General features: G+C 36.9%; 1 protein-coding gene across 1 annotated transcript in view; it reads right to left on the bottom strand.

The window, feature by feature from the left end:
* Window positions 1-17,018, bottom strand: part of TMEM245 (transmembrane protein 245) — a 76,955-nt gene extending 59,937 nt beyond the window's left edge. The window contains exons 1-6 of the mRNA XM_035895471.1: window positions 17,013-17,018; window positions 14,010-14,181; window positions 12,712-12,813; window positions 11,641-11,748; window positions 5,854-6,066; window positions 1,406-1,575 (exon numbers count right to left, since the gene is read on the bottom strand). Of these exons, the coding sequence (XP_035751364.1) occupies window positions 1,406-1,575; window positions 5,854-6,066; window positions 11,641-11,748; window positions 12,712-12,813; window positions 14,010-14,181; window positions 17,013-17,018 (771 nt within the window). The remainder of the gene's footprint in view (window positions 1-1,405; window positions 1,576-5,853; window positions 6,067-11,640; window positions 11,749-12,711; window positions 12,814-14,009; window positions 14,182-17,012) is intronic.
* Window positions 17,019-18,038: the final 1,020 nt, after the last annotated feature.

The raw sequence follows: 18,038 nt of genomic DNA, 5'->3' as shown, positions 1-18,038 counted from the left end.
AGGGGGGGGGGGGGAGAGGGGAGATGGAGAATGAGTTGTGCCAACACTGTTCTTTTGCTTAGACAAGAACAACGTGAATATAAACTGACCTTAAATACATATAAGCTGAAGAGTGGGAAGTTCTGCTGCGCATTACGACAAAAGCCCTACCTTCTTTAAGGAGAAAAGACTTAGTAGAATTAGGAAGGATACTGTATCACATAGTTATGCAATACAAGGATACTAAACTTGGTAACCCATGAAGTAACTATACATACGATATTGTGTCTAGAGAGTCTTCTTACTTACAGAAGCTTTTAATGAAAAGTTTTATATAATGTAAGCTTTTTTCTTAACTTGTTAATACTTTCCACTACCTTTGGAAATCCCCTTTACCTTATTCATAGCTGTATTCTGAAAGGCTTTTCCTTTTTCAAATTCTTCCTCAATGAACTCTGTGAAATCGTTACTTATTTCCTACAGACATTTTAATGCTTTTGTTGACCTTTTGACACCCATTTACCCTTTAGATCTAGGCTTAAGCTCTTCCTTTTCCTGTAGGAATTCAGAACTATAAACTGCAGATAGATCTGCCAGGGTACAGATGCGCTGACAAATGTACTTACAAGGTTTAGCTCTTCAGAAACTCTGAGGTACGGCTTTTTCTAAAGCAGAGGATACTTCAACAACACAGTTACAGAAAGCGCATTCTTAGACATTGACATAGCTATCACAAACAAAATAATTTATCAGGTTAGGTCAAACTTACAATTCTGAACGGAGGAGCCTTCATGGAGCTTTCCAACTCTGCCATTTGCAATGCAAATGTGGGTGCATTTTGAGTGGGGGAGAAGGTGGTGAGCACAGAAGCCTCACTCTGGGCACTTCCCAAATACCTTAGCCTACATATTACTTCTCTTACAGAGGGAAGCCTCTCTTCTGTACCACCATGTCACTGTGTTCAACAACTATACTGCCACACAGTATAAACAAATTTTTTCAAACTAGCTCAGGCCCTACTTACAGAATAACATAGGTCACTTTTTAAATTAAGTTTTCACAACAGAAGTAGGAACACCTCATCCTTCAGGTTAAAGCTCATTAACTTCAAAATCTTTGTAATCAAGTAAGGTGACTGAACCATGAGAAGTTTGCCTTACTCAGATAAGGAATCTTCTAAAGCAAACTCAACATTTAAAAAGTGACTTCTACATGTAATCATTTAACAAAGTTTAAATGTGTATTTAAGCGTGAATAGTGACAGAAGAGACATGGTCTAAAATACACCATAAAACAGATAATAGTTTTACATGAAAGACATGTCCATTAGTGACAGACATTTATTTTAGAATTACGGCTTCTCAGCATACAGTGAACAGAGAATAAAACAAACTTTCAGGCTGCTTAAGGAAATAAGTAGAAATACCTTACTGTCAAGCTTTAGCATGACTCTTCCGAGCCCTCTGATGGGCCGTGGAGCAAGAGCTTCCTGACGTTGCTTCACAAAATTTTCAACAAGTTGCCACCAACTTCTGCAATGATTTGTCATGAAGTTCAAAACTCCAAAATGAACCACAAGTTTTTTAAGTGCCCAAACTGTAACCACAAGAAGGAAATTAAGTATTAAAGATTTCAGAGGAGCACCACAAGACTATGCATCTATTTCATTCTGAAAGACCCATGAAAAAGAAAGAAAAAGTTTCTTGACTTTAATTTCCCATTAGAAACCACTTTCAGAATTTTCAGGTGGTTTTAATGCTAATCTCCTCACTCGCTTTACAGCTGTGCTTTTCCACATGGAATTTAGATGGCAGCAGAAGAAAGGCGCCTGCACACTACCCGATTAGGCAGCTAACAGACTTGAGCAAGGCCTGGGATAAGCACATGCCATTCCAGTTCAGGTGATTTATCACATCTTCACTCATACACCACACCAGATGACTACACATAAAATACCACATTCAGAACTTAACAGTATGTTACACATAAAAAGAAAATTTTCAGCCTCAATTCTTAAGTTTTAGGCCTCCTATACTGTATCTTTCTGTTAAAAACTGACAACAGATCATGCGTGATTTCGCAGTAAAGAAGTGTTCATTTAAAATTTCAACTGAAATACAATTATTGATTAATTTTGCTTTTAAACATCAAAAACCTTATTTTGAGATCAGTTTTTTATCTTGGCTTGAAGATGATCATACAAACCTTCAGAAAAATCCATACTGCTCCTCAAAACCAGACAACAGAAGAAATATTTACAACTTTTTTTCCCCCAAAAAGAAGCATTTTGCTACCACAAACAGCTTTTCTCCAACAGTCCTAACATATATCCACTGTAAATTAAAGAGCTTCTCAACACCACTAGACATGTCTAGCATTACAGTTACAGAAATAAAAGCTCATGTCCATTTACTTGTCATGAAATAGAGCCCAGAGACTTCTGCATAAGGCTTATGGATCCAATTCTGCAATGGCACTGTTCTCCCTCACTTACTGAGTATACGTGCAAAACTTGTGAATCAACACAATCAGGAATGTAAAAGCAAAAAAAGGATGATTCATAAGAAACTTCTGTCGGAAGCTAAGAGACTTTTAATAGTCATTAAATATTTGCCATATTCTTTTTTTATTCAACATTACACCACTCAAATTATCTACCTTCTCATCACTGAAAAGCAGAAACGTGATTAATCTTCCAAAGATGCCAACAAATGTAACATCAGAACAGAGGAGTTAATTAATTCACATTATAAACAATGATTTGTATTACAACTGATTTTACTAGAGTATTGACGCAAACATACCAGTGACAAAAACATCATTATAAGATACAACAACTTAAATTATCATCGTTACTATACGCAGCAGTAACAGACCAGGAAGTCTCACAACCCAGGCCTGCCATGAACTACTGATACAAAAACCTATGAACAAAATTATACTGCATCCCCAAATACTGAATACTATGATTCTAAAGGAAAGTGAAATGATTAGCAACAGAATGACATCATTCTCCTCATTTCTCCCAACTTTTTTTAAAACAGAATTCAGTAACAGTGAACGTCACATGTAGATAAAAGTCAGCATTAAAAATTCTACTTACACACTAAATAAAAAAAACCTTTCTGTGAAAATGCTATCAGTACTCCTCCAATTATATCATATTTATAGCAACATTTGATACTGAACTCTCCATCATTACATTCAAGTGTACTATTAATAAACTTTTATATATTATGAAAGACTATTCTCCAAACTAGATTCATTACTTGCTGCCATATGTCAACACCACAATAATTCCCTTATCCTCAAAAATTCACATTGTGCTTCTACTTGGAAATGTGTAAAATGACATACATACCCGAAAGGTTAACTTTTAATATCCACAGGGCATTTACCAAAGTTCCACAAGAGCCTATTATCTGCAAGCCACTTGTGTAATAGTTTATGTTCTTGTTCATGGAGAGCTCATTCAACTACTTGCTAACATTTGGTTTACTTACCCTTTAGCACCACCATGTGGCAAATACTGGATTTATTCTCTTGAAGAAATAGACTATTCTAATAATCTTTCAATTAACAAACATACAAAAAAGGAGAAAATGCAGTGCAAGTGCCAACTTACAAGTCGAAGTTTTGCATGATGAAATGCACCTCATGGTAAATACACAAACTGCTGCTCAGCAAAATAGGGCAAGCTTGCATTTTACAAGGAGAACGACATACCCGAACTGGCATTCTAGCCCCCTGCTATTATTTAAAAATTTATTTTTAAATAATATCTTCTAAAATAACTGAATGTACACTCATTGCAAAGGGGATGTCAGGAGGTGCTACAGTCAATGACACAGCTATAATTGGATTAGGTTAAAAAGAGGCAAGAGAGAAAAAGCTAAAGGAGGACTGTTTCTAGAAAGTTGTGAGCAAAAGAGAAAGGCTGCGTAATAATAAATTCCAAACACCTCCAGGAAGCAGAAGATGACCTGAAGACAAAAAACAGAATTTAAAAAAAGGATGCAACAGAACGAGCAAGGAAGTATATGACAGAGACAATACCAGGATTCCCAGGCTCACATCACTGATTGCTTAGCTTTTGAATTCAAAAGTCATTTTTTCACCTTCTCATTTTATGGTATAATTGTGGTGTAATTTTTCCAGCCTCTACATTAAGCAATTTTAAAAGAGCATCTCATTCTACCGAAGTACAAATGCATTCAAGGAAAAAGGGTAATGGTACCAAGACATTTCTAATAATCTAAATGCTACTTCATGTAAGGCCTGTCTACCAATACAAAGAACTCTGGTGCAATTGACACCCTTCTATTTAAGGTTTTAGGGAGGGTTTTTGTTTGTTTGTTTACATACTAGAAGCATTCTCCTTAAGGTCTCAGGAATGCTTAAAGTTATTAGTCTCCTTAAACTTGAACAGCGGCAAGAAAACATGCTTTATAAGCCTTCTTATTTTACACTACTAAGTATTTTTAATACCCCCTCACTTTTAACAATCCAGATTACTGCCATTCACCTTCTGATACTTAATGTGATCCACTGTTCTAAATTTGGCTCTGTTCATCATTGTACTGCCTTTTCATAATTTTTGTGGTGATCTAGTTATACTCATGTTATACGCCAAGAAAAAGCACTTAATGGTCCAGTGTCTCTGCTAAATCATAGAATCGTTTAGGTTGGAAAAGACCTTTAAGATCATCAAGTCCAACCGTTAAAAGCAACAAATAACGAGTATTCTCAAAATTAATTTCTATTTTGGCATGGGTTTATTGTTTGGATAGCTCTTTTAGACCTAATGGCTGGCAGCAGCAGTATTTATCCATTTCAGTTATGGATGTGCACTTTAATCTAATTTTGTCTGGCTCAAGCTTAAAACCATTCAATGCTGTCTGCCTAACTGCAAAACTATTGCACCCATTTTTCCTCCCACCCAAGCTGGTATTTCTAAACAGTGGTTAAGTCACTCCTTGACTTCTGTCTTCAACAAATTAGGCCACATAAGCTCTGCTTCTAGTAAATCTAAAATTTATTTTCCAATCCCTTTATCATACTTTTGATTGGCTCTGTGGGTACTTGGCCACTAGCTGGGGCCAACCCGCCACACTTGGTAAAAGGGAAAATAGCTACATTTAAGTGTTAAATACATTAAAAACCGCTGAAAATTAGCATTAACTGAGAAAAACCAACCAAATTAGGAAATTCACTCTGTTTACGGTAGGAGGATGGGAGGAAATGCCTTTGGATTCATAGCAGCTCACGCACATTTCCAGAGTTCCCACCTTCCCTATTCACCACCCAAAAGAGTCCTGGAAAAAGTGGCATTCCGTTTTTAAATAACCTCTTTAGATAACTATCATAACTGAACAGATGCATGTAGATGTGAGGCAACAAAGCTAATTAACCTCAGGGCTAGAATTAGAATCAAATTTATCTTGTGACTTGTCCAGAGAGCCTAGCAACCCATTTTTAATGGAAATTAAGTTAGCATGAGCTGTACTTCACTGCTGAGTAACTGCTAAAATATACTTTACCTATAGGTGCAAAAACATGAAAGACATGACATAAAGAGGAAGAAAACCAAAGTACTCTAAACCAGAAGTATTCTTACAATGGCACTAAATTATTCCAGGTAACTACAATAGTCAACAGACAAAGCAATTCTACAGAGTTGTCCACTACATGGTGACAGACAGTGCATATCAATATTCCTATTTGAAGCTACAATTCCTCTTGTCTTAACAAAAAGTCTTGGAAAAGTTTTAATTTAAAACTCATACAAGCCTTTCCTTCTATTTTATTTAACACAGAGCCTAAGGCTACCCAAAGTCATAATTTAATATACACTTTTAATAATTGGATTATTACCTGCAAAAGGCACCGGCAACAGCTGTACAATCCAGAAATTTAGCCATATCTGGACAATTACAATGGCCCACACAAGTGTAACAAAGTAAATATCACTGGTTTTCTTTTTTCGAAGAAGAGATCCAATCTCAGGTCTTTGTCTGCTCCCAGAAGAGGATGAAGATGAGGAGAAAGATGATGAAGCATGTGGAGGCTGATCACCTCCTGTTGCTCCTAAAACAAACAAATGCAAACAAAGAAGTGGAAATTATCACATTAATGTTCACCACAGAACAGAATATGCTCCCTAGTCCCAAATTAACCTTTTTTTTTTCTTGGGTTTGATTTTGGGTTTGGTTTTTTTTTTAATTTTTCTAAAAGACAGAGACAGCCTTGGTATTGATCTGAATTTTGAAAAGCTAGAACAGGGCTGTGTAAGTTCTCCCACATCATGCAACACCATGCTGAGCAGGGCTGGGAAGAGGAAAGAAAAGATGTTACAAACTCTAAGAGGCCTCCTGTCACTGAAGGTAAATTACAAGCCAAACATATTTTATCAAAGAACCATAAAACCCTCAAAAAACACAAAGTGTAATTCACTTCTAAAAGAAATCTAAAGTCTTAAAAGAAATCTTTGATTTCTTTTTACTTCAGATACTCAAAAAGAAATCTTAGGTTTGCTCAGAGCTCATTTAAACAAAACAATACAGCATCCATTGAAGAGAAAGCTTGTATCTCACAAATACCTTACTACCCTTTTTCTTTCCTGAACACTCAGACTACAAACATAGCACTCACACTGTGACCCCAAATTACCTGCCTGCGTAACATATTTTATTAACAACAGCTAGTGGGTAACAAATGTTGACATTCTCTCATTTTTAAGTTATTAAACATGAAATTAAATTTAAAAATGTGAACTGATGTGTTAAAGACATTTATAAATTATCAGTAAATTATGGTTTCAGGCAAAATATTATGTACAAATTAAAATTTTTGCATAGAGAACATAGAAATTTATTTATTTATTTAACTTTTCAGTTGGTAAATCTGCCCGGTATGGGCAACCCCAAATCCATCTTCAGTCACCGCATGCAGAATCGCTCCCTGGGAGCACCAGTATTAACTTTTACTGAGGTCCCATGCTGGTGGCAAAATGCACACACTTCCCACACACCATTACTTGAGAAGAAATTGCACCTATGGTAGAAGAACGCACACATAAGAAAACCTGAAAAGTTACTCTATGCTGAAGAATAAAAGGCAGTTTGTTATGTTGGAACATACTGCAGCAGGTAAGGAATGAACACAACTCTTTCACTGGGCTTGTGTCACATCAACACCAACTACTTTCTTCCCACGAAGAAAAACTGCTGTAAAAATGGTACTGCAATATACTACATGCATAGTCAAACAACTCATGTTCCACACATGCAGTTTCAGCTGCAATGTGTCACTAAAGCCATTCCTAGCCTAAAGCATGACAGCTGCAATATACAGAAAGACAAGACGGATTTGTCATACGTGTACAGTAGTGGTAAGTGACAAATTCTGCAGCCTCACACACTGAATGATCACTCTTCTTTAGTTCTAGAAGTCTGCACTGGTGTTCTACAAGCAAGGGGAACTATTTTTAGAGCTTATAAACACTGCCCCACCACACTAACACAGTAAGGTAGGTCTATTGAATCTCCCAGTTGATAGACACTGGGACGATGACAGAAACATCAGTTGGTCGCTGGTAACATATTTGGTGGAACTTCAGAATATTCCCAAAGGAATTACAGCATGCAACCTGAAAGAAGGAACTTGGCAAGCAGCTAAAGGCGGCAGAAGCTTCAGGTGGAGTGCTTCTTGGCAAATCAGTTCATGTCTCAAAGGGATGAAGACCAGCCCTATCATATACAAACTACACTTTGAAGAAAAACACACGAGTTAATTCTTCATGAGGGGAGAGACAGTTACCTGCAAACAGAAACTTTCCTAAAAAGACAGACGGAGTGGTTTTGTCATTAGAAATAGAGAGTCTATCATTCCTCTGTACTTCTCAGTCTATTTTTAATGAAGCAGAAGAGTAGTAATAGAAACAAATGGATCCAGCTTATGATGCACTGAAGGAACACAAATTTGAAAGCACTATATCCATAATCAAGAATTCTCCCCTATCAAATCAACTTAGCGCTTTTCTTTTTTACTTTTTTGCTTCAAAATTAATATAATAAACATAAAAAGTAGCATGACAACAAGCAGAAACTCAAATATTTATCAAGGGGAAGGAAGTGCTAAAAGCCAAAATAGAAAAAGCAAAGGAATTTAATATGATGAAGTCTATGCCTCAAGATTAAAGTTATGCAATTCTTTCTGCCCCAAAAGCCCTTAGTAGAGTAATTTTTGTGAAAGAAAAAAGGACGTTCCTTCTATTGGCAATGAAAAATTTGATCAACATATTTTTGCAATGAAGAAAACTTTAATTAAGTAACAACAACAGTAACGTTAAGAACAGCACCAATTAAACTGCCTTTTCTTACAGTTTCCCTATTAACTTCAGCAGACTGTACATAGAATACAAAACACAGACAGGTAAAAGCTGACAGGGAAAAAGAAAAAGAACTTAAAAAGGGGGCTGGGGGTGGGGGGGCAGAAGACTAAAAACTCCTAGGGGATCCCAAGACAATAAAGCTTTTTCAGAATACAGTTCCACAGCACTTTAGGCCAAACTAAACTGGCACTGCCAATGACCCAGTATTCTCCCCATGAAAAACACAAAGACTCCTTAGCATCAGAACTGCCATTCAGATGACTGTATCATCAGTTGACGAAGTTGATCCACCCAAAAAAACCACCAAACTTTGCAAGCAAAAAAAAAGTCACATTTTTGTTGGCAAGATGTGCTCTGCAAACCAAGGCATGAGTGCCTTGGCAACACAAATAGGAAAAAAAGGACTATCAGAATACCGATTTAGAGTAACTTCAGGTTCTGTAAAATCACATTTAGTGTGCTTCATGATATTTTTCAGAGACGAAACCTGAAAACTAATACCCAGTAAAGAAATCTAGCAAAATCAGAATGGATGGTACTTATTTGAATATAATAAAAAACATCAGAAGTCAATTTTCCAGACTCTCTTAAGATATGTTCTTTTCTTTACACAGTATGTTCTCTGTCAAGTTAACCTCTTGCTGGCATAGCATTTTGAGTTATTTTCCTCCGTTTCCTTAAATAAAAAGCAAAGGAACAGCAGCACAAACAGGAAGGCAAGTGTCTATATCCCCGTGGAGCACAGTATCAGAGTAAAATCTTCAGTTAAGACACTGTTAGACAAAACAGTGATTTTATTATTATTGATGAAAAAGTGTTTCAGAACACCAGGATGAAGGTACCCCTTGAAGAATAACCACATTTTTTCTCTAATTTCAAGAGAAAAAGTTTTTTTTAAAAAAACAAAACAAAGTAGGGGGAAAGGGAGGATAAGAGGCATGACTACACTTAAGGATTTCAGTATCTATCATATTCAAAGCCAACAAGACAATAGAAACTTGCCTAGAAGGCAGTTAACAAAATACTGCAGCTGTATCTGCTTCTTAGCTGCAGACTTCTCATTTGCTGTGTACTTGGGACACCAGGAAGGACAGGTTAGACCACCTTCATTGGTATCATCAAATTCCTCACCCCCATGACTAAATACTGGTATTCAACAAGAAAGCAAGGAAAAACAGGAGTGTTCAGAAAAACCTATAAAATCAATACTGCTTATTTCCTTCTGGTTTTTTCATGAACAAATTGAAGGATGAGGAGGACAGTAAAAACATGAAGCATTGACTGTTCTATAATTGCTTTAATACAGTACAAGTATTTCTATTGCTACTGACAATCATCCTTGACAACCATTGACCTACTCTGAATAGATATAAGGAAGATCTCCTGAAGTCTGATATCCACCTGGCTGAAGATACGAAAACTTTCAAGATATTAAACTTCTCATAAAACAGATGTGTGTTACATTACAAGTTCCAAAGCAAGATAATAAAACATCCAAAAGTCACTGCAGAGGAAAACCAGAAGAGTTGCAGTTTCTTAACCCTGCAGGTTGGTTAACCTTTGCTGTACAAGAATAATGTTTCGGCACCATTCACACAGAAGATCCAAACCAAAGATGACCAAAAGGATGCTTAACATGTATCACAGAAAAGAATGTTAATTCCCAACAGACTGTTGGAAAAATTATTTGAACTATTGTTAGGAATAAACAGGAAACTCCATATTTGTTCTTTTCCTGCTGTGAAGGAAAACAACAGAATTCACAAGACAAAAAAAACCCATCTGGTTAACTGTTTGAAGAAAATAAGCCAAAAAACATTCACTATAAAAGACACATTTGTAAAACCACTGTAGTTTTCTTTTGGCCAAGAGAGGTTACAACTTGAAGACAGAATAAAAACTGTCTTAAGAAAAAAAATTAAAACTGATGTGTAAGTTAAAAAAAAAAAAAGCCACAAGCAACGAACAAGAACACAACCACTTAGGTAGCACATTTGTGGGAGATCATTGCTTGACCAGATGTTCAAAATCCAGCTAAAAAAAAAAAAAAAAAAAAAAAGAAATCTCATTTCCAAAATTAAATATTAGAGACAGCAACATAAGAGAACCGTCACCATGATGTGCCATTCTCAAAGTTCAGGACATATGTCCATAGGGTTCTGTATTTAGATGACAGTCATGTAAAATGTAGAAACAAAGACAAGAAGAGAGTAAGTCTAAAGCTGCCCTTTTTATATTTAAAAATTAAGCCTGTTTTCAAGTACAGCTTACATTGACATATTTAAAATTAGGAAGTGTGTTTACATTTCCTCAAAAGATTTCTGAAGACCTGCTTCTACACCATTTCAACCTGGTGGCTGAATTAACTTTTTAGTTTCATGAATGGTGGCGTTTAGACAGAAGTTTTTAATGCCACATGCTCACAGCATTTTCTCCGGAGCACAATTTACACATTACAGACAATATTAAGAACATACTGTCTTGAAGTAGATGCTTCTTAGACACAGCCAGTTTCAAAATGAAGTTTTGGAAGTTCACATTCTGTCAAGTTGAATGACCTGTTTTGTCTACTCGCAAGAAATGGATGAAACCGTTCCATTTCCAGAGATGTCCGTAATAGCTTATTCTTCTAGTGTTGCATTCCATCAAAGGCCTTACCATCCAGGAAAATGATGGTAAGGTTCAAAACGAGTGATGGACATCTAACACTTTCTTTGCAACTCTTTCAAGACATTTCCTACAGATTTCTAGTTGTGTTATTGCGAGTGAAAGTATTTTGACTCAAGCTACAATGCCAAGTAAACTCACTAAGGAAAGACTTTGAGCATGCCATAATAAACAGAGAACAATGGGGGTTTTGTCACTGTGATGTATACAAGAAGCATCCCCGTCTGTCTGTACCTGGTCCAGAAATCCAGTTATATCTCATAACTGCCAACGAAGTAAAAAAAGGCTAGTGAACATTAAAAAATTAATAATAAAGAATAGAAGAACCCACGCCCTCATTCTGGAAAAAAAAAAAATTCTTGCAGTCAGGCCTTCCACATGGACAAACATCCATGTAAACTACCATTTGAAAGACAGCTTTTATATTATTTTCTTCTTAACATTTTTAAAAACAGATAAACCTGTTTCACAAGGTAAATATAAATATGCTATTTTGGACAGGATGAAGAGGATAGGTACTATCTTAAAATTTGTCCTTATTTCCCTTCAATTTCGTGCCTTTAGAGCAAATTCAAATGTTTTCTTACAGAGTATTCAGTCACCTGAGGGTTGTGAGGAATGGTCATTACTGGACTCATCTTCTGTCATTGAAATTGCCATGGCAATTGTTGAAGCAGCAATGGAAATCATCTGACCAGGAAGCTCTGCCCCTGTAAAATACACATGTGTATTTAAATAAAGAAAACCTTAAGTCTTACAATGTTTTATTTGTTGCTTGATATCCACCAAAGCTGTCAAGCAACAGAAATTATATGGATACACACTGTTAGTTTTTAATATCTATTATATGTAGTTAGTATGATCCAACAGGAATGAATGCTATTGATTTTAGAATTACAATACACATGGAGCCAAAACACAAAAACAGTTCTTTGATTAGCACTTGCCTTGCTAATGAACTGTTTCTGACTAAGTCATTCACAGCTGCTGGCAGTCTGATTAATCTAAAAATTTCTATACTAGATAATCAATTTTACTAATGAACATTATGATGACTTTCAGGAAAACTAAAACAGCAAGACAGGAAAAAAGTTTCCCCAAATAATCATAGAGCTAGTACTAGAAAGGAACATCTGATGTTTGCTTTTATGCAAAATTGACTCCCAACAGGCAAAACCTATTTTTCTCAAAGTTTCTCAAAGTGTAAACACAAACCATAGTTGTAAGAAACTGGTATTTTAAAAATGAATGACTGGATGTAAGAAACCTGCTAAATGGGAGTTGTCTCAGTTTCTCTCATAATATTATAGGAGCTACCAAACCCATATTGCTCATTTCTTTCAAAATTAGCCTCCGATTTCAAATTTCCTGGGCTTTCTTTACACTTGAAAAGACATACAGGATTGTGTAAACTTAAGCAATGGGGCTTGATAATGAGAGTCACTACTTTGCTATGGAAAACAAACATCAGTCCATTGCAAAGATTTTCTGTAAAGAATCAAAGATTCACTTCAGCATGCCTAAACTGCTTTGGAACAAACATTAAAAATCTTACGGGAAATTCTTGCAATCTGTATGATGTTGAATTTACAGTAATACAGTCCAGATTCTTTCACTTGACTTTACAGAACTTTTGCCTCCAACAGTAAAAGAAATAGTGGCTCATTTCTTACCAGAAGAGTCCTTTCCATTCTGCTGTTCATGCAACATGCCTACAGTCATCAGAACAACTATAACCAGAAACACAGGAATTCTCCAGGAACCTGCCACAGAAGCTGAAAGATACAGGTTTGGGTTTTTTTGGTTTTGGGTTTTGGTTGGTTTTTTTTTTTAACAAGAAAAAATATGCCATTAATAAACTCTGAATTTTGCAAAACCAAAAAAAGGCACCACATCAACCAAGAACAAACTGGGCAGAAAATAAGAAGTGCCGTAAAGCAGTTTTCTACATCCACGGAAAGGAAGAATAGAACAAGGTGAGCAAGTTTCTCGATGAATAAACTAAGTTGTTACCGTTCCTAATTTCAGTGACTTTAAACTATGCTGATACTTTAGAGAATAATTTTAAAAACAACATGCAAAATTACATGAAAATACACACAAAATTGAAACATTTTAGATATCAGAGGCAAATCAACTTCCCCCCAAAAATCTGTATTTATGTTAGCCTTCTTGGGTTTTGGCTTTCCAGCTAGTAGTTCCAATAAATACAAGACTGTCAAAATGTAAGCTTAAAATCTCAGGAAAATGTCCCCCAATGTGGTCAGAACAACCTTTGAAACCTGCTGCTAAAGCCAAGTTAATAATGAATTACACTGTGAAACCTTCCATTGTGATAGTCTTATATTATTTGCATGACACTTCCACCATAAACTCTGAGATGATATTATAATATCATTATCTGTTACATTAAATATGTAAAAGAAAACTACTTACTGTAATCTTAACATTTCTATTAACATATAATATAGACTACTGGCAAATTTATTTGATATTGTTGATATCGTATCACCATGCTTGTTGACTACTGATAGAATTTTATTTTTTTTTTTTGCTTAAATGCATTTTACAGCTTCAGCCTTGGTAAATGGCAGGCTCTCAAGAAAATAACATTAAAAATCATCACCAGTGAAAGTCTAAATCCACCCAGATGTGACCCCAGCCCTTCCACACTGTCAGGGAGTCAGTACCAGGTCTGTGAGCCAAATAAGGGAAAACCATGGCACATACAAACTGGGCAGGAGGAGCGGAAGACATATGTTCCTCTAGTATCTTGATGCCTCCCCCCATTCCAAACGCCAACCCTCCCTGCTGGCCACATGCAGCCAGAATTACTGAGCAGACGAAAACAGCCTGCGTCTCAGCTAAGACACCATTATAAAGATTCAGTGGAAGAGCAATCGAGTAGGTTAGTTTGCATGACAGCAGAATCCCAGCGGACACATTAGAATAATAACTTCTTGTTACTCACCTAAGTGAAAGAGCAGCATAATCCAGACAGGGACAGAGATTGCTTTTAAGTAACGTTCAGTGCTTATATTCCACTTGAATGAAACCATCAGCAGGTAACCAGCTACCAAGGTCCATATCTTTAAGAAAGAGATACACAGAGGTATGTATATACATACAGGAGTACAATACAGCTATATTTTGAGACGTGTGTGTATATACACCTGCACACACCCCTAACTTCCATATCAAGAGAAATCAGGTTCTAATTCTTTAAGAGCCTACAATTCAGAACTGTAAATTAATTTACAGGAGTTTTTGCTCCATGGAAGAGAAATGTAAAGTTTGTGCCAAGCATAAGGACAGGCTAGACATGCCTTTGGCCTGCCTTCAGTACGGTTCTTATGTGAGGGGGTATACACGGTTTGCTGGACACAAACCCTGAAGGAAGATGGCTTTGCAGCTGAGACCAAGGAATTACTCTGGAACTACTGTTGAAAGGTGGGAACCTAAATGAAACCGGGCCACCAGTGGGGCCACAGGGAGACAGAGCCAGCAGAGCACCACTGGTTCCAGCACAGAGCTGCTCGCCAGCTCCTGTGTTCCAGTCCAAAGAGACGAAGGGGGTTTTAAGCCAAAGATAGCCATAAGGGAAACACGACAAAACCTGCTGCTCTCCTCAGCAGCGTTGGTCCACAAAGCAGTCATGCCTTTAAATGACTTGTGACACATGATTTTATCAAATATTTAACTAAAAACAAGAAAGAGAAAAATGTCTGTGACAACGTATCAAGAGGCAGATGTGGTCATTTTGGTTTTGCTGCTTCCAACTGCCTTCTACAACTGCTCATCAGATAAATCACAATAGAGAATTCTAATTAAGAATCTTGAGATGAAGAATTTGAGCTTGAAAATGCTGAAAAGAAAGCAGAAACCAGAAGAGGCAACAGGAGGCGAAATGCTGCTACTTGGCAGAATATGTGAAATAAGAGAGCTTTGTAAACCTGTACAAATAAAAGCTCGGTGTTGCATTCTTAAAAAACCAACCAAACAAAAAACCCCAAACAATCTGACATTTCCAGCCCAAAGTTAACAAACATTCCCTATCCATAACCAGTTAAGGACACCATCAAATTTATGCTTATAAATCCATAAATCCCAAAGAAATTTAAACAGAACTTCTCTGAACAGTATTTGCCGAATCAGACGTCACGGTAAGAATGTCCTGGCAGAGACACAGGACAAGCAATTAGACAGAACATACCGAGAGAGCTTTCGCCTCTTGACTCTGCGCTATATGACTCACGCTGAAGAGGCAACAGTGCCTGTGAAAAGCAGGTTTGCGTGACTACTCTCACATACCTAATTGGCATAGAGGAAATCTTAATTGTACTGAATTCAGCAGACAGGCAGTGCTGGACCCCATTAACTTCAGAGGGAACGCTCATACACACAAGGTAATTTAAAATTTCTTAAAAGTGTGAACAAGCACATTCCCTTTCCATACTAATCTTTCTCATCAAAGCTGATCAGTCCAACTTTCCACTGCTATCCATCTCTAGTTTTGCATCCACAGACCTGTATAGTGCTTATGGCCAAATGTGAACTCAAAACCAAGGTCTTAAAACTAACACAACTCTTAGACATTAAGATAAATCATAAACAAAACAAAAAAATTGGATCTGAAATACACGGCAGCACTCCTTTAACAGTATAGGTTCATAACGTAAATTCACTCACAAGGTATATTACAGCACAACTGGAATTGCAAGAGAGACCTCAGCGTGAAGATGGTATCCTACTCCCTAACATCAGCCACACAGCATCTTTGTATGATAAATTTGCCTCGATGCTAGACTTTTTTCTCTTCAGCTTTTAAATTCAATGATAGATTACAACTGGGAGACTCCGCAAATTCAATTAATTAAATTTTCTGATTAAAAATACACCAAAAGTAGGAGGATAACACAGCACAAGCCTATGTTTCACAGCCAAAGCAAAACATGTTGCACTGCTTTTAGCCATGCATGTAGCTGAACTAAAAGCTAGCATTTCAGGGTTTAGGATTCAATATTTTTTTTTGTATTGTAAGTTACAGTAATTCATCAATTCTCATTTCTAGAAGCTTAGCAAATGACCCAAATAAAAGTATTTCTTATTTCTATTGAATAGAGAGACATAGCTTACTTTAAAATAAACAAGTCATCTTGGTTTAGAGATCAAACAATAACAATTCTGAAGGCCTGTAAAAAAACTATGTAGTCAATTGACTGGTGGAAGAGGTTTAATTTCAGTGACACCATAGAGTAATGAGTTCCTTATCGGTTAATGTTACAGCCATGCAGCTCCCTATGCTGCAAGAGAGCCACCGCATGGGAACTAGGGTGGCCTGCTTCTCCAACTCGGGTAGCCTGCTTCCAACAATTCATAGCTGAAAGGAACTGACAAAGCAAATTAATTTAAAATGACACGGACGAGGATTTCATCCCATACTAACTTGGCAACAGCTTTTTTGGTTTTTTTTCCTTAACCCTTTAAATGCATGTTGTATAACCTTTCCTGCTGTTTTTCTAAATGGTCTCCAAAGGTTTTGGCTACAAGAGCGTGAAAACATTAATAGCCTCTTTACTATTGCATGTCCATCTCAACAACTGACACCATGGAAATAATGGATACTGTCTACTTTCATTAAAATTAAGCTACTGTAGTTATTGCACTGAAACTAGAATGGATACAAATTCCATGCTAAACCAAAATGCCTATAAATTTGATTTAGAAGAGTTTACAGCTAACCAGGTAACTAATATACACACTGCAGATACTGCTGGATCCATTAGCTACCATAAACTACTTATTTATCAAGCTGAAGTCAGTTGCAGATGCCTAACTTTCACCATGTACCCTGAGACTTTAAATGCCTACTCAATCACACTTAATATTTACAGACATGCACAACTCCCACGTATCAGAATTTTAGGATGGTTTAGTCCCATAAGCTCTCTTCCTTCTTCCTTCCCTCACTTACCTTCATTGTCTGAACAGACAGCAAAGACCTCATTTCTCACATCTCCTTTGCATTTTGTAGCACCCCTCGCAAACTGAACAAAACATCGTTTTGCCTTTAGACATAAAAGTAAAACTGTCTGCTTCCCAGGATAAACATCTGTAAGACTGCAACGTAACTTCTTGGATTTCAGCACCCACTTTTGAATTACAGTGGTAAATTTAAAAGGCCAGATTTAGAGACGTCTAAGCAAGTCTGAAGGGCTTCAGTTCTCTTTAAATTGCCAACTGGAGGCAAAATTACACCACAGAAAGATGCAGCTTTTACATTAGGCTCAAGCATCTGCTTCAGTGTTTCGATTTTTCTTTTAAACATCAGTGCTGGAAAGTCTAGGATTTATCAGCATGGCCACATTACCAGTGTTACTGAAAGTCTATTTGCAGTTCCAGTTAAAGTTGAGAGAATTTGAAAACCTGGGACTCTCTTTCGGCTTTGGCATCATTTTTCAATGAGAACAAACCCTTACTACTGAACTCTTGGCAACATTTATATTGATTTATACTGAAGAGTAAAATTCTTTATTTATACGGTTCACTCCCTTTTTTTCCTATCAGCAAGCTAATCTCTAAGGCAGAGGTTTTTACAGATGAGCTCATTTAATAGCTCACTGCTGCTGAAAGCGGCATTTCATTCTCTCCCACCGCCAGTCACGCAGTCCCAACCTCTCCTGCACACCAGCTTCAAAGTGCAGCCAGCCAGCTCAAGCTCCCTAAGCTGATAAAAAACGACCCAGAAAAAAAACCACAAGACTTTATAATCTAATTCAGTTATAGCTAAACAGGCTCACAGAGCTAAGACAGGCACTGACAACAGGGCAACTGAAGCATGTGTCAGATAGGGGATAAGCACAGTTGTCAGAAGGACTCAGCCTTCCTCCAATGTTGTCCCAACACCTCAACACCCAGCAGCGAACACATTTCCTACTGGCTTCATGTAAACCACCCCATGGTAAACACAACAGCGAAGACCGAGCAGAATAACCAACAA

Source organism: Egretta garzetta, unplaced genomic scaffold (genome assembly GCF_000687185.1).
Source record: "Egretta garzetta isolate BGI_Z169 unplaced genomic scaffold, ASM68718v1 scaffold405, whole genome shotgun sequence".
Taxonomy (NCBI): domain Eukaryota; kingdom Metazoa; phylum Chordata; class Aves; order Pelecaniformes; family Ardeidae; genus Egretta; species Egretta garzetta.
The sequence above is the reverse complement of the archived record's forward strand: the minus strand, read 5'-3'. Positions and strand labels throughout refer to the sequence as shown.